The following is a 14,415-nucleotide window of genomic DNA, read 5'->3' on the forward strand; positions in this document are numbered from 1 at the left end:
AAACAGGAAACGTGCTTCTCAGAGCACAAGAGTGCATGTGTTTCGGTAAGAAACATCAACATAACACGGAATTTCGTTCTGAATTCGTGATATAGGCAGTAACTTTAACAGTAAATAATACGGCTGTGCACATGTGTCCCTTTGAATCCGTGCTTCAGTGTCCTTGGGATAAACGCCTGAGAGAGTGTCACTGGATGGGCATCAGTTGATATGCCCATGTGATTTTTATCTTTCTTTCTGCTGATATGATAAATAACATTGACTGACTTGTGGATGCTGACCATCCCTGCTTCCCGGGGATGAATCCCACTTGGTCTTAGTGAATCAATCACTCGATGTGCTATTGGATTCGATTTGCCAAGATCTTGTCGAGGATCACTGCATCAGTGCTCACCAGGGATACAGGTCAATGGTTTTCTTTTCTGCTAGAGTCCTTTCCTGCATGGGGGTCAGAAGGATGTTGGCCTCGGAGAACATGTTTGTGAGTGACTGCCTCTTTAATCTGCTGGGAGGCTGAGGAGAGTCAGTGTTAGTTCTTCTTTGAAAGTCTTATAAAGTCTCTGAGTAAAGCCGTTGAGGCCAGGGCTTTTATTCTTGGGAAGGTTTTTGATGACTGATTCAGTTTCTAACGAGTGGTTGGTTGGTTTAAGCTCTCTACTTCCTCTTGGGTTAGGCTTGGCGGGTGGTAGGATTCTAGGAAGGCATCCATCTCTTCTAGATTTAGTTGTGTAGGTAAGTTTGTAATGTTCATCTATGAGTGTTTGCATCTCCCAGTTTTTAGTTATAATTCCGTACCTCTTGCTCCTGAAAAGCTTTGTTTCTTTCCTATTTGAGAAAAACATGCGAAAGGGGATATGCTGTGCCCTTCCTAGAGCTTCTGTTACTACTTTCAGAAAGTCTAAGTATAGGATCTGGAGATTTTCACATTGTGTACACGAATCTTTGCTACTGCTTGTCCAGTTCTTGAGGGACAATAACCACTCTGATGGTCTCTCCCCAGCATGTCGTTAAGGAAAAAGATATTGTCAAGATGATGGAAATTCAGTCAGGAGTGGTGCAGTAGATTAAGCAGTGGACTCTCAAGCATGAGGTCCTGAGTTCAATCCCCAGCAGCACATGTGCCAGACTGATGTCTGGCTCTTTCTCTCCTATCTTTCTCATTAATAATTAATTAATTAATTAATTAATTAAAAAAAGAAAGAAACTCAATCAGGACATCTAAGAAATGTAAGCTTCTTATTTAGGTCACTGTAAACAACTGTGGTATATATACCCTGTATCTACTGAAAGGCATAAAATGTCGCCTTTCTGACAAAGTATCTGTCAGGTCATCAACCAAATAAAGTCTAGAGATAAGTGAACAGGACCCTAATATACTAGCAGGACAGGCTCACAGGGTTACTGAGAAGTGTGTCTCCCCTGGGCACTGTGCAGTTCTGGCTTATGGTGGTGCCATAAACAAGCCTCACAGTCTCAGGCATGAAAGTCCTTTGTATGCTATATACTGTCTCTCTGAGCCCAAAGCAGTAGAATCCTTTTCCTTATTTATGGGATACTACCTCACTGCCATACAGCCACTGTTTGAGAGAGAGAGAGAGGGAAAGAGAGAGAGAGAGAGAGAGAGAACACATATCAGAACTCCCCCCCAGGAGCTGTGAGGCTAGGCCTTGAACCTGGGCCCTCTATCTCTGGAGAGCAATCTCTCTGGTTCAGAAGAATCCTTTTTCACAGCAAATGCTAGATAAAACCCCAATAAAGGTCCTGGAACATGATGGCAGAGGAGGACCTGGAGGGGGTTGAATTGTTATGTGGAAAACTGAGAAATGTTCCACATGTACAAACTACTGTATTTTACTGTTGACTATAAACCATTAATTCTTCCCAATAAAGAAAAAAACATAATAAATAATAATAAAAAAACACAACCAAAAAAAGTAAAAGAGCTCAGTGCAGAGCTGCTCTGTAGTGAAGTGTGGGCGGGACCAGGAGAGGAGAGTGCTGGCCGCAGCTCTGTGTTCCCTACTCCCACCTTCTGGATGTCCGTCTGGAAACATCTTCCTTTATAAGACCTGTGAAAAAACTGAAAAGATACTGAACTAATACAACCCTGTATTTTATAGACAGGCAGAGTGAGGGACAGAGGAGGGAAGTGTCTTGTCTGAGAAAAAGTGGTTTATTAGCATTAGAACTGAGATCCTCTAATTTTTGAGTCACTGTTCGTTTTGTTTAGTCAATAAACTAAACTATACTATAATTATACTAACCCAGACAAACAAAGTTGACAGCTTAACACATTAAAACACAGTGGAGAGGGGGTCGGGTAGTAGTGCAGCGGGTTAAGCGCATGTGGCGCAAAGCACAAGGACCGGCGTAAGGACCCCGGTTCGAGCCCCCGGCTCGCCACCTGCAGGGGAGTCGCTTCCCAGGTGGTGAAGGAGGTCTGCAGGTGTCTGTCTTTCTCTCCCCCTCTCTGTCTTCCCCTCCTCTCTCCATTTCTCTCTGTCCTATCCAACAACAAACGACAATAACAATAATAACCACAACAAGGCTACAACAACAAGGGCAACAAAAGGGGGGAAAATGGCCTCCAGGAGCAGTGGATTCATGGTGCAGGCAGTGAGCCCCTGCAATAACCCTGGAGGCAACAAAAAAAAAAAACCAAAAAAACAAAAACCAGTGGAGGGGCTGGGTGGTGACTCACCCAGTAGACCGCACATGTTACCATGTATGAGGATGCAAGTTCAAGCCCCGGTCCCCACCTGCAGGGTGGAAGCTTCACAAGCAGTGGAACAATGCTGCACTTGTTTCCTCTCTGTCATTCTGTCCCTCTCTACCTCTATCAAAAGATAAACAAACAAACAACAAGCATAACACAGTGGAGTTATGGAGGCACCAAGCCCCAGTGGTCACCTTGGTAGGAAAAAAAAGGACACCACAATGTACACACGAGGCAGACATGGAAACAGTGGCACTGTCAGCAGGTAACTGGCATCCTTCAGACAAACTTCAGTCCAGTGTTAGCCATACCAGTGCGTCCAACTCGAGGCGGAGACGGTCCTTTTCAGCATTCAGCCTCACAACTTCTTCCTGCTCTCTAGTCCTTTGATTTAGAAGTTCTTGTCGTCGAATCCTTTCCCATTCCAGGCGACGCTGTCGTTCAAGTTCCTGTTTCGCAGCCTGAAAAGAATGAAGTCAATTCTTAGTTTATTTCCTGAAAGGTTTACTTCTTAATAAGACTGAGGGAAGGGAGGACGAGCCAGCACGGCTCCGCCACACGGGGTGCAGGCACTGGCTTTGAGGCCTCACACTCACACGTCCACTGCGTCAGCCACTCAGCCCCTCCCGGCTGGCTTTTTCACTCTCCTGCGAGACACACACGCCATAAAGCACCACTCCACCAGGCATGGAGACTAATCCATTTGTCTTTGTTGTTCTCCTCTGGTGCCAGTGAACAAACCCAGACCTCCACGGCTAAGCTGCTCTCTGCACCTCCAGGTAATTTACCAGAGAGAAAGAATACGAGGACTGTTCAGTCTGTTGAGCCAGGAATCACCTCAGGCTTCACACTTAACCTCTACCTGTGGGGTTAATTCTCAGGCCACCCTAAAGTCAAATTTTATTTTATTTATTTACTTTAATAGTTTATTTATTATTATTATTTTTAAAATTTCTTTTATTATTATTGATGTCGTCATTGTTGTTGGATAGGGCAGAGAGAAATGGAGAGAAGAGGGGAAAACGGGGGAGGGGAGAAAGACAGACACCTGCAGACCTGCTTCACCACCTGTGAAGTGGCTCCCCTGCAGGTGGGGATCGGGGGGCTTGAACCGGGATCCTCAGTTGGTCCTTGCGCTTTGCGTCACATGTGCTTAACCCGCTGCACTATCACCCGACTCTCTATTTATTTTTAATATTTATTTATTCATTCTCTTTTGTTTAAACCCTTGTTGTTTTTATTGTTATAGTTATTACTGTTGTTGTTATTATTGTCATCGTTGTTGTTGGATAGGACAGAGAGAAATGGAGAGAGGAGGGGAAGACAGAGAGGGGGAGAGAAAGACAGACACCTGCAGACCTGCTTCACCGCCTGCAGACGGGGAGCCAGGGACTCGAACCGGGATCCTTATGCTGGTCCTTGCACTTTGCGCCACCTGCGCTTAACCTGCTGCGTCCCGTCTGACTCCCAATATTTTATTTATTTATTTATTTATTTATTTATTTATTTATTTATTTATTTATTCATTTACTAGATAGAGAGAAAGGGAGAAGAAAGGATGAGACACAGAGACATCTATAGGACTGCTTCACAGCTGGTGAAACTTTCTCTCTGCAGGTGGAGACCAGGGGCTTGAACCTGGGTCCCTGCATAAGGCAATGTGCACACTCAACTGTGTGTACCCCCCACCTGGCCCCTTAAAGTTAAATTTTAAATTAACATTTTTTTCATTCAAAAACTAAGGGGCTGGGGAAGTATTAATATTATAATATAGTGTAGGACTTGAGTTCAAGAGGTCCCAGGTTCAATTCCTGATACCTCTAAGAATCAAAACAGAGCAGTACTCTTAAAAAGAAAAACCTAGTTTAATCAAAAGGCCTACCTAAAAAGTTTTACAAAAGTGACATCAGACTTTCTGACTGTTTTATAGGATCACCCTCTTGTTTTCTTTTAAAAAGCAAAAAGATGAATTCATAACTTTAAATGAATGAAAAACATCTGATAGGGGGAAGGGAAAACCACTTATCCTGTTTCATTATCACTGACCCTCTCAGCCCTTTAACGTGCAGCTGCCCTTCCCAGGAGCCCCATGCAGCACCATTTGTCCCAAGGACTTGCACAAGCCTGCTCTCTTGACCCATCAAGAGACCTTCAACCCTCAATCTCATCACTCTCTTTTTTTTCTTTCTACTTTACAGGACAGAACAGAGAGAAACTGAGAGAGGAGGAGGAGAAGACAGAGGAGGAGGAGATAGACATCTGCAGACCCGCTTCATCAGTCGTGAAACATCCCCCCTGTAGGTGGGGAGCAGGGGGCTTGAACCCCAGTCCTCACACAAGGTTAATATGTGTGCGTAACCAGGTGCACCGCCACCCGGCTGGCTCCTCACTGTGCCTGTCCAGTTCCTCGGTCTCTGACTCTGGAGCCCGAGCTTACTTTTGTTTAATGACCTGGCTGGAGTGACTCCCTCGTGGGGCTCACTTACCTTGGCTCCTCCCCCAGGTGGTCAGTTTTGGAATCAGCCCTGCTCTGACTGAGCTCACCTACAGGTAAGCTTGCTCTACCAATTTCCAGCCCTGAAAACCCTCTCCAACAAGGACTCTTTCCCTCCACTAGGAAAGGAAGATGCGGATTTGGGGAGATGAGAATGAGGGACATGAAGGAAAAGGCACAACGAAAAGACCCATCTTCCAGTCAGTTGCTGACTTTCTCGTGAAATAAAACAACCTGAAAACAACCAACCTCTCTTCGTTCTATCTCTTTTCTCCTCTCTTCTTCCCGTTGCCTTTCCAGTTCCCTCTGCTTCTCCAAGCGCTTTTCTAGTTCCAGTTGCTTCTTCCACTCTTGTTCTTGCAGTTCTCTCTGTTTTCGTTCCCACTCCTCCTTTTCTTTCTGGGCTTTACGCTCTGCCTCCCTCTGTTGCTGCTCCATCAAGGCTTGGCGCCGCTTCTCCAGTTCCACATTTCCTCGCTCGTAGTTGGCTTTCCGCTTGTCCTCAAAAGTAACTGAATCGGTACATTGTGAGCACTTACACCTGGGAGCCCGACAGCCATGTCTTCTGACCATCGGAACAGCTAACTCACAACAGAAATAGTAAGACACTGGCTTTCTTTTAAGGGTACGTATTCATCTTTAGAAAATGCATTTCTAGTTTGAATTCACCCAAGAGAAGAAAGAATTTTCCTATTCCTCCCGATAACAATTCGATAAAATAGCTTTTGCTTGGATGGTGCGATGCTGTGTTAGGCGCGTGGACTGGCCCAGGTTCAAGCCTGGCCGCACTGAACTGAAGGAAGCCTCTGTGCTGTGGTCTCTCTCCCTCTCTGGAAAAGTCATCCTGGAGCGGTAAGGATAATAAAATACATATACTTTTCAAGTTTTCCCTCAGCATTTTCTTCAAGGACAACCAAAAGCATGTGGGTATAGATTTGTTTTGTCTCATATATGTTACCAACTTTCTGAAATTTTAAGAAAAGTATGAGGGCCCGGCAGTGACGTGCCAAATTGAGCACACATTAATTGCCACACACAAGGATCTGGGTTCCAGCCCCCAGCCCCCACCTGCAGTGGGGTGGAGTTCATGATCAGTGAAACAGACAGACCTGCAGATCAATCAACCTATCTCGCCTTCCCCTCATCAATTTTTCTCTGTCCCATCAAATAAAAGAAATAATTAAAACTACAAAAAGGAAACACCAGGAACGATGAATTCTTGGTGCAGACACCAAGCCCCAGCAATAACCCTGGTGGCAACAAAAAAAGTAAAGTAGTAAAACAAAATATCTACATGTGACCTTTTCAACCAATGTTTACATCTTAAAACTGATTTATTATTAATTTATAATACTATATAATGTTTGTGGGGCCGGGTGGTGGTGCTCCTGGTTAAACGCACGTATTACAATGCGTAAGGACCCCGGTCCCCACCTGCAGGTTTTGCGAGTGGTAAAGCAGGACTGCGGGTATCCCTCTCTCTCTCTCTCTCTCTCTGTCCCCCTCTTGATTTTTGGCTATCTCTGTCCAATTAATAAATATAATAAAAATAAAATAAATTTTAAAAATATGATACAGTGTTTCAGAAGTTCAGTTTCAAATCTTGCTACATTTCCATACCACACACCTACTACCAGTGCTCTAGTTCCAGGCACCTAAACGTTTTTTATAGTTAAAAAAATTTAATCACCAGCTTACTCTAATGATTTGTCTTAAAAGCAGGAGAAACACATGAAGCAGGAAGTCTAATAGAAACACTGTGTCTTCTTCCCACATGCTCTTCTTGACTTTAATTATCTAATTTTACTGATGTGAATTACAATCCATTCCATCAAAGTTTCTTCATACAGCATATCAAATATTAGGACTATCGACATTCTAAATATGTGCTTATGTTTCAAGGTAAGATTTAAGGGAACGCACTAAAATTTATAACTTAGACAATGTTACCTGGTAATTTTTTCTGAGGTTCCTCGTCTTGTATTTTCTGATACGAAGGCAGAGTTCCATTTATGGAATCAACTTGCTTTCCTCCTCTAGGAAAGCAAATAACAAATTTAGCATCATGTAGTCTAGGGAGACTACTACAGACTTACGGTAATGAGAGTAACTTAATTAGAATATAGTATTAAAGGTATTTAAAACGCCACGTAGTCTGTAGTTATACTATACAGCAGTATATAGAGAGACAGAGAGGTCTGTATTCAAATCATGGTTCAGCTAACTGTTGTTTGTAGGTTTTTGTCTGTTTTCATTTTTCATTAGTAGTGATCACAAGATTGTAAGATTGCAGGGTACAGATCCACACCACATCCACCACCAAAGTTCTGTACTCTTACCCTTCCATCTAGGTAAATTTATTCTTAATCTTTTCAGTGATCAGTTTTCTTTTCTCAAAAATGGTGAAAACACACCTACATGGAGAATGTATTCCTCCTCCCTGGTGTAACTCATTAAAAAACCAAAATCAAATAGCAATGCTCATCTTTTAGCTTTCCATGCAACAAGGGCTGCGTTTCACGGAATACCAAAGCAGTAATGATATCTGCTGTGGCTGGCCATATGGCCAAGCCCACGTGCTGCCTTGCACAAAGATCTGGGCTCAACCCCTGGGACCCACCTGCAGGGACAAAGCATTATTGCAGGTCTCCGCCTTTCTCTTTCTCCTTTTACTTATTTTACTGTCTCTATTTAAAAAAAAAAAAAAAAGAGGGGAGGGGAGGGGAGGGGAGGGGAGGGGAGGGGAGGGGACAATACCACCAGGAGCAGTGTAGTTGTTTGGTAGGCACTCAAGTCTCAGAAAACTCTGGTGGGGGGAAAAAAAAGGATCAAAATCACACCCTTTAGTTTGCCTTTGGCAAACCTCACCTGAAAGACGGAGGGACAAGCTCAGGAGGTAAAGTCAGAGGCAGTGGCTGTCCAGCTTTGGCCATATCTGTGAGGTGCATTGCGAGGATAAACTCTTCAGCCTTTAGCTGGCCGTCACCGTCAATGTCAGCCAGAGTCCTGGAGAATGTGAAATCTCACAACTTAGAAAAGTTTACTGGGGTAAGACATGTTTCAATATTTAGTTCACTTATTTTTTTTTAAAGATGTTTTTACAGTCTAAAACAAGAATAAAACATACAAAAGAGAGTAACTTCTTATCCCTAATTTTCCTATCATAAAGTGAAGGGAAGAACATCAAAGCAGAAAGGGAAATGCTTCTCGTAAAAGGGTGACTTGTCTTGTTTCCCGGTTAGTTCACCTCTCAAACCACATTTAGCTCTGCACTAAAAACAAAACCTCCCACAATCCTTCCCAGGTAGTTCTGTATAAAAACCAACTGGCTTTACTCACAAACACTGAAGCACTAAGCTCTCCAGAATAACACCTGGCACGATTTTACTAACAGCAGGACTCACACTGATTTCTGTGCAGCTGCTTTTAGAGAGTATCTTTGAATCACAAACTTTTACGGAAAGATCTCTTTTTTCTAGTAAAGGGTGGATAGTTAAAAATCACAATGATGGGCATACTCACCAAATAGTAGCTAGCTGAGTTTGAGAAAGGTTAGACTGAAGAAGGGCATTTCTAGCTTGAAAACCTGGTTGAGGAGGAGAACAGTATTAAGAGAGAACTTCCTAAGCCTCTTCAAAGTCGAGGGATTCTACAGAGATCCACCTGTACAGCAAGACTGCAATCCTTAGAGTTGCGTCTTTGTAAGCAAATGCTAGGCACTGAGCATTCGGCAATGCTCAAAACACACACGGTCCTTGGCTCCAAATTATTCTTCTAATAATTCAGAATCTAGAGTCTCCTGTATCCTTTCACAGTAACTAAAGGTAACAGCATGCATACACAGCGACTGAAGAAGCACTAAGGATCAGCACAAAGTGTCAGAGGCTAAGATCTAGAAGTTCTTGGAAGTCCCTGCACTCCCCGTAGAACTTGAATCACAAGATTCCCTCACACATTTTCACTTTCTCCTCTCGGAATCGTTCTTTTGTCTCTTCTTCAATCCTCTGTCTCTACTTTGCCTCTGCTTCCCATTCATTCTAAATGACTGTAATGCTGGCTTTTTCCAAGGGTTGGTTCTAGATATTGTCCTGTTGTGTTCACATCCATTTCTACAAGTACTTAGAGTTGACCATCCCCAAGATCCCGGTTCGAGCCCCTAGTTCCCCACCTGCAGGGGAGTCGCTTCACAGGCGGTGAAGCAGGTCTGCAGGTGTCTCTCTTTCTCTCCCCGTCTTCCCCTCCTCTCTCCATTTCTCTCTGTCCTATCCAACAACAACAACAACATCAATAATAACTACAACAGTAAAACAAGGACAACAAAAGGGAATAAATAAATATAAAAAAAAATTTTTTTTAAAAAGAACCTTGAAGGAAGCTAGCAAGTTGGACCCCTCTTTGAACCCTGACATAACTTGCAATATTTGGATTTTCAAATATTTTTGTTAGCTTTTGGGATGTCCAAACTTAGGATGAGCTCCAAAGCATGAGTCCAAGCACAAACTCTGTGGAAGCTCAGAGAGAACACTTGAGCGCCCACATTCCTAGGCATTGTATACCACTTACCTGAGAGGTACCCGCTCATGCTTTTATCAAGACTATTAAATTTTTGCCGATATTTTAATCTTGAAGGCTGGGGAACTGCCCACTCTGAAGTCCCAGTCTTGGGCGAGTTCCCTGAGAGTGAAGCAGTTGAGGAAGTTGAGCTATAAAATAAATATTTAAAATGTCTATGATACTAAATAAAATACATTTAAATTTTATAAAGCAAAGATGTTAAGAATCATACCTTCTATAATATGTCAGTGATTGCTTTTGTATTTGATTTTTTTTTTTTTTACCAGAGCACTGCTCAGTTCTGGCTTATGGTGGTGCTGGGGACTGAACCTGGGACCTCTGGTGCCTCAGGCATGAAAGGCTTTTTGCATAATCATTATGCTATCTCCTCAGCCCTGTATTTTATATTTAAAAAACTTAAGCAACAATTATGTTATGCATTCATATACATTTTATTTTATTTAATTTAAGGTGTGTGCAAGAGAGAGAAACATGGGGGTAAACAGCATAATGGTTATGCAAACAGACTATCATACCCGAGACTCTAAAGCCCCAGGTTCAATCACCTGCACTACCATAAGCCAAGCTGATCAGTGCTCTGGTAAAAACAAATAACTCTGATGGTAATAAAAATTTAAATTATAAATAAAAATTTACAAAAGAGAGAGAGAAACCAGACTTGCCACTCTACTGTTTGCAGCACCAGGGACTCAATCTATAGCCTCACATGCACAAGGTATGAATTCTACCTGTAATCCATCTCCCCAGCCCAACTGTCATTTTTTTGTTGTTGTGGCTGTCTCTGGCTTTCCCCACACCAGGCAGACTTTTTCAGATAGACAGGAGGAGAAAGACACCACAGACCCAAAGCTTTGTCCAGTGTGGCCGGGATTCAAATGTGCTTGCTATTCAGATGAGCTATCCTGCCAGTCCTCCCAGCTATCTTTATTCTTGGGAAATACCATATAAAGCACAGGAGTTCAATATATCAAGAACCTACAAGGACCTGTACTGTGTTTGGATATGCACAGATATTTTTTCTAAGCCTCATGATAAACTTAAAAGGTATTACTGGTCCAGTCTCTTAGATGGGAAAATCATGGTTCTGTGATATTAAGGAAGCAAAGAATCACACAATCAGTCAATGTGAAACTATGATACCTGGTTGTGGGTCAGGGCTAATATTCTACGCACTGCTAAGAACAAGAGTTTATTGTGATTTATATGAGGGGGTAACAAGGCACACTAATGCCATTGTACTTTCTGAAGTGTAAAAGTCAGCAAGTAGAATTTTGCTTGACAAAGAAATTAATAGCATGCACAATTACCAGACATTCTGAGAAATGCATATACATGAAATATATATTACAAAACACACATTTTTTGTAAATATATGAGTTTAAAAAATATTTTATTAGTGATTTGATATTGATTTATAAAATTATAAGATAACAGGAGTACAATCCTACACCTTTCCCGCCTCCAGAGTTCAGACATCCTTTTTTAAAAAATATATGATTGGATAGAGACAGAGAGAAATTGAGACGGTAGGAGGAGACAGAGGAAGAGAGAGACAAAGAGAGACACTTGCAGCCCTGCTTCACCACTCATGAAGCTTTCCCCCTGCAGGTGGGGACCAGGGGCTTGAACCTGGGTCCTTGCACCTGGGTCCTTGCGCACTGTAGTGTGTGACTTAAACAGGTGTGGCACCACCTGCCCCTCCCCCTTTTTTAATGCAGTGCTGGGGCCTAGTGCATATACTGCAACTACTGCCCAGTAGCCTTCCTTGGGTCTATTTTACATTTTACTGGGGGGGGGGGTGCGGGAGGAGGGGAGAGAGAGAGAGACAAAGATATAGAAGAAAGATACTGTAGTTTACTCCACCATCTGCGGAGCTCCCAGGTGGTGCCAGACTTGAATCCAGAGCCCTGTGCTTAGCCAAGTACACACCCCACTATGTAAACTATCAGTCATCCCTGAGAAACATACATTTTAAAGGAAAATAAGCACTTTGGGGGAAATACATTAATTGAGTTACATTTTACATTAGTTTACAGGAAATATTTTTCAGAAGTAATGAAGGCAATTTATATAAGTAGCAAATTTACCTTAATTATAAATATTTGGCCACTATAAAGCAGAACTTGGAGAAGCTTTTACTTTGATTTTATTTTATTGGGAGGTACTGTAAGCTTTTTTTTTTTTTAAGTCAATTATCAAATAGTCTTTATGAAAAGCATAAAAAACTGAAAGTTTTAAGCACTCCTACCTGCTAGATCCTAAATCGATCAGAGACTGGGCTTTCTGTATGCTAGCACCGCCAAATCCTCCCATCATCAGGCTGTAAGATGACGTGTGAGGCAATGCTGAAAGGAAAAAAAAAAAAGTCCCCATTAAATATCACGAAGCATGAAGGAAACGTCTGTCTACTGAGACAAATCTGACAGCTTTCTTTCTTCAATGGACTACTGAGTCCTTAGACAAAAAGTACTTACTTGAAGAAGAATAAGGAATGGCTAAAGGCTGGGCGAGACTGGCGGTTCCATTTGGTAATGAGGATGTGCTAACGGAAGGCACTAGGGGGGCAGGCATCATTAAGGGGGGAACGGTGGTCCCTGAAGTCGCAGAGGACAAGGGTGTTGCTATTGGTGTGACTGGAGGCAACGGCTGAGGAATGGACAGGTTGGGCATGCTTCCCATTCCTGAACACAAAACACATTTGCCAGTGTTAGTGAATCAACAGGAAACCACAAGCCAGAAAACAAGTTCAAGATGCAGTGAGCAGACGCTATGTTTAAAGGGTGTGGGTGGTGGTGCACCTGGTTGGGCGCATACATTACAGTGCTCAAGGGTCCAGGTTCAAGCCCCTGGTCCCCAAATATGGGGGGGAGCTTCACAAGTGGTAAAACAATACTGCAGTTCTCTCTCTCTCTCTCTCTCTCTCTCTGCCCTTTCCCTCTCAACTTCTCTCTATATCTATCCAAAAATATATAAATAAATATTAAAAAAATAAAGGAACACTATGAACAATCTTAAAAAATTCACTAGAGGGTAGGGGAGATAGTATCATGGCTATTCAAAAATGGCTATTTCATGACTGAGGCTTCAAGGTCCCAGGTTCAATCCCCTACACCACCATAAGCCAGAACTGAGTAGTGCTCTGATAACTCTCCTCTCTCTCTCTCTTAAATATATGTGTGTGTGTGTGTGTGTGTGTGTGTGTGTGTGTGTTTCTGACCTCTTTGAACTAAGGGAATGTCTGCAAAGGAGCTAAGAATCACCTCTCACAACACAGATAGACTAAGCAGTCTTTTTCAATTAAATACTAGTTTTCAAGAAGAATTATTATCTAATCAAGTGCAGGGAGGGTTCTGTGTAAGGGAAGGGTAATAGGTACATCTGCTGAGTTACTGACCAATCATACACACACACACACACACACACACACACCTTCCAACTCCCCACCCTCCAACAGATACTTCAGGAGACCAGTCATACATTAATATTATTTGCAAGAAGAAAGCATGTCTCATACTTCACTCTTCTTATACGTAACACACATCTATATTTAAGAATAACTCTTTAAAAGGAACAGAGTATTGACTTTTATTCATTTACTAACTAGAGAACATTAACAATACTATACAAATGTGATAACACAATAGTCTTCTATTTATCTGTACAGCTCACTATGACAGTGAGAAAGTTTACTATTTTGAGATCTAACATCTACAGTAAAGGAATATGTTTCAATGGAGAGAGGTAGTTCCTGGAAAGTTCCATTCAATAAGTACTTCACGCACATAAATAATAAGAAACTGACTAACCAAAACTAGTGGGGAACTGGCTATCTCAGATAAGCATGTATACTAGTTAGCACAACATCTACAGCTTTTTGTTCCAAATGGAGCTGGCTAATTAACATTTAGAGAAATCCCTTCTCATGTATAACTTTAAATTACCCACCCCTAGTCAAACAATTTTAAGTGAGTTTAAAATTGTTCCCAGTTTTTTGCTGCTCACTTGAGTGTAGAAGAAATAAGGACAGAAAGAATAAAGGGGCAGTAGTGAGGGTCAGCTGCAACCTGGGGGAGCAAGATAACTCACCGCCCAGCTGGGAACTGTGAAAGGGGACGCCAACAGGATGAGATGCTTATGAATCAGAACCGTCCCTGGAAAACTGGGCACATGCACATGCCGGCTAAGACAACGAATTTAAAACTTCTTATCTCAGACATCACAATGAACTTGGAGTCTGGGCTAGCCCTTTTATGCTAACAAATCCTTTTTAAATCCCCAAGTATTACGTCCAGAAACCAAGTTCAACTATCATGTGAAGAGCTAATTAAATGAATTAATACAAACCAAAACGAGCAGAAATTAATGGAGAGAACATAGGAGGTTGCTTCATGATGGGAGGGAGAACCACTGGCAACTGTTGACCTTGAAGCTTGAGCTTGATGAGCTTCATAGCTATGGAGAACTCTTGCTGGTCCATCTTCCCGTCCTTGTTTAGGTCTGATAAAGCCCTGAAAGCACCAGGAGGTGGGCAGATTAATGTCTAAGGCCAACATTACTTTTAAGGAGGCTAAAAAAAAAAAAAAAAAAAGTATATACACACAGATCATCACTGAACCACACACACTTTTAT

General features: G+C 42.3%; 1 protein-coding gene across 1 annotated transcript in view; it reads right to left on the reverse strand.

Annotated features, from left to right (window-relative positions):
• The window catches only part of ITSN2 (intersectin 2), a 166,931-nt gene that overhangs the window by 91,105 nt on the left and 61,411 nt on the right, over nt 1–14,415 (reverse strand). The window contains exons 6-14 of the mRNA XM_060188414.1: nt 14,130–14,293; nt 12,260–12,466; nt 12,034–12,130; nt 9,774–9,913; nt 8,733–8,796; nt 8,079–8,216; nt 7,161–7,246; nt 5,460–5,722; nt 3,028–3,177 (exon numbers count right to left, since the gene is read on the reverse strand). Coding sequence (XP_060044397.1) covers nt 3,028–3,177; nt 5,460–5,722; nt 7,161–7,246; nt 8,079–8,216; nt 8,733–8,796; nt 9,774–9,913; nt 12,034–12,130; nt 12,260–12,466; nt 14,130–14,293 — 1,309 coding nt within the window. The remainder of the gene's footprint in view (nt 1–3,027; nt 3,178–5,459; nt 5,723–7,160; nt 7,247–8,078; nt 8,217–8,732; nt 8,797–9,773; nt 9,914–12,033; nt 12,131–12,259; nt 12,467–14,129; nt 14,294–14,415) is intronic.

The sequence above is a fragment of the Erinaceus europaeus genome, chromosome 3, assembly GCF_950295315.1.
Source record: "Erinaceus europaeus chromosome 3, mEriEur2.1, whole genome shotgun sequence".
NCBI classification, from domain to species: Eukaryota; Metazoa; Chordata; class Mammalia; order Eulipotyphla; family Erinaceidae; genus Erinaceus; species Erinaceus europaeus.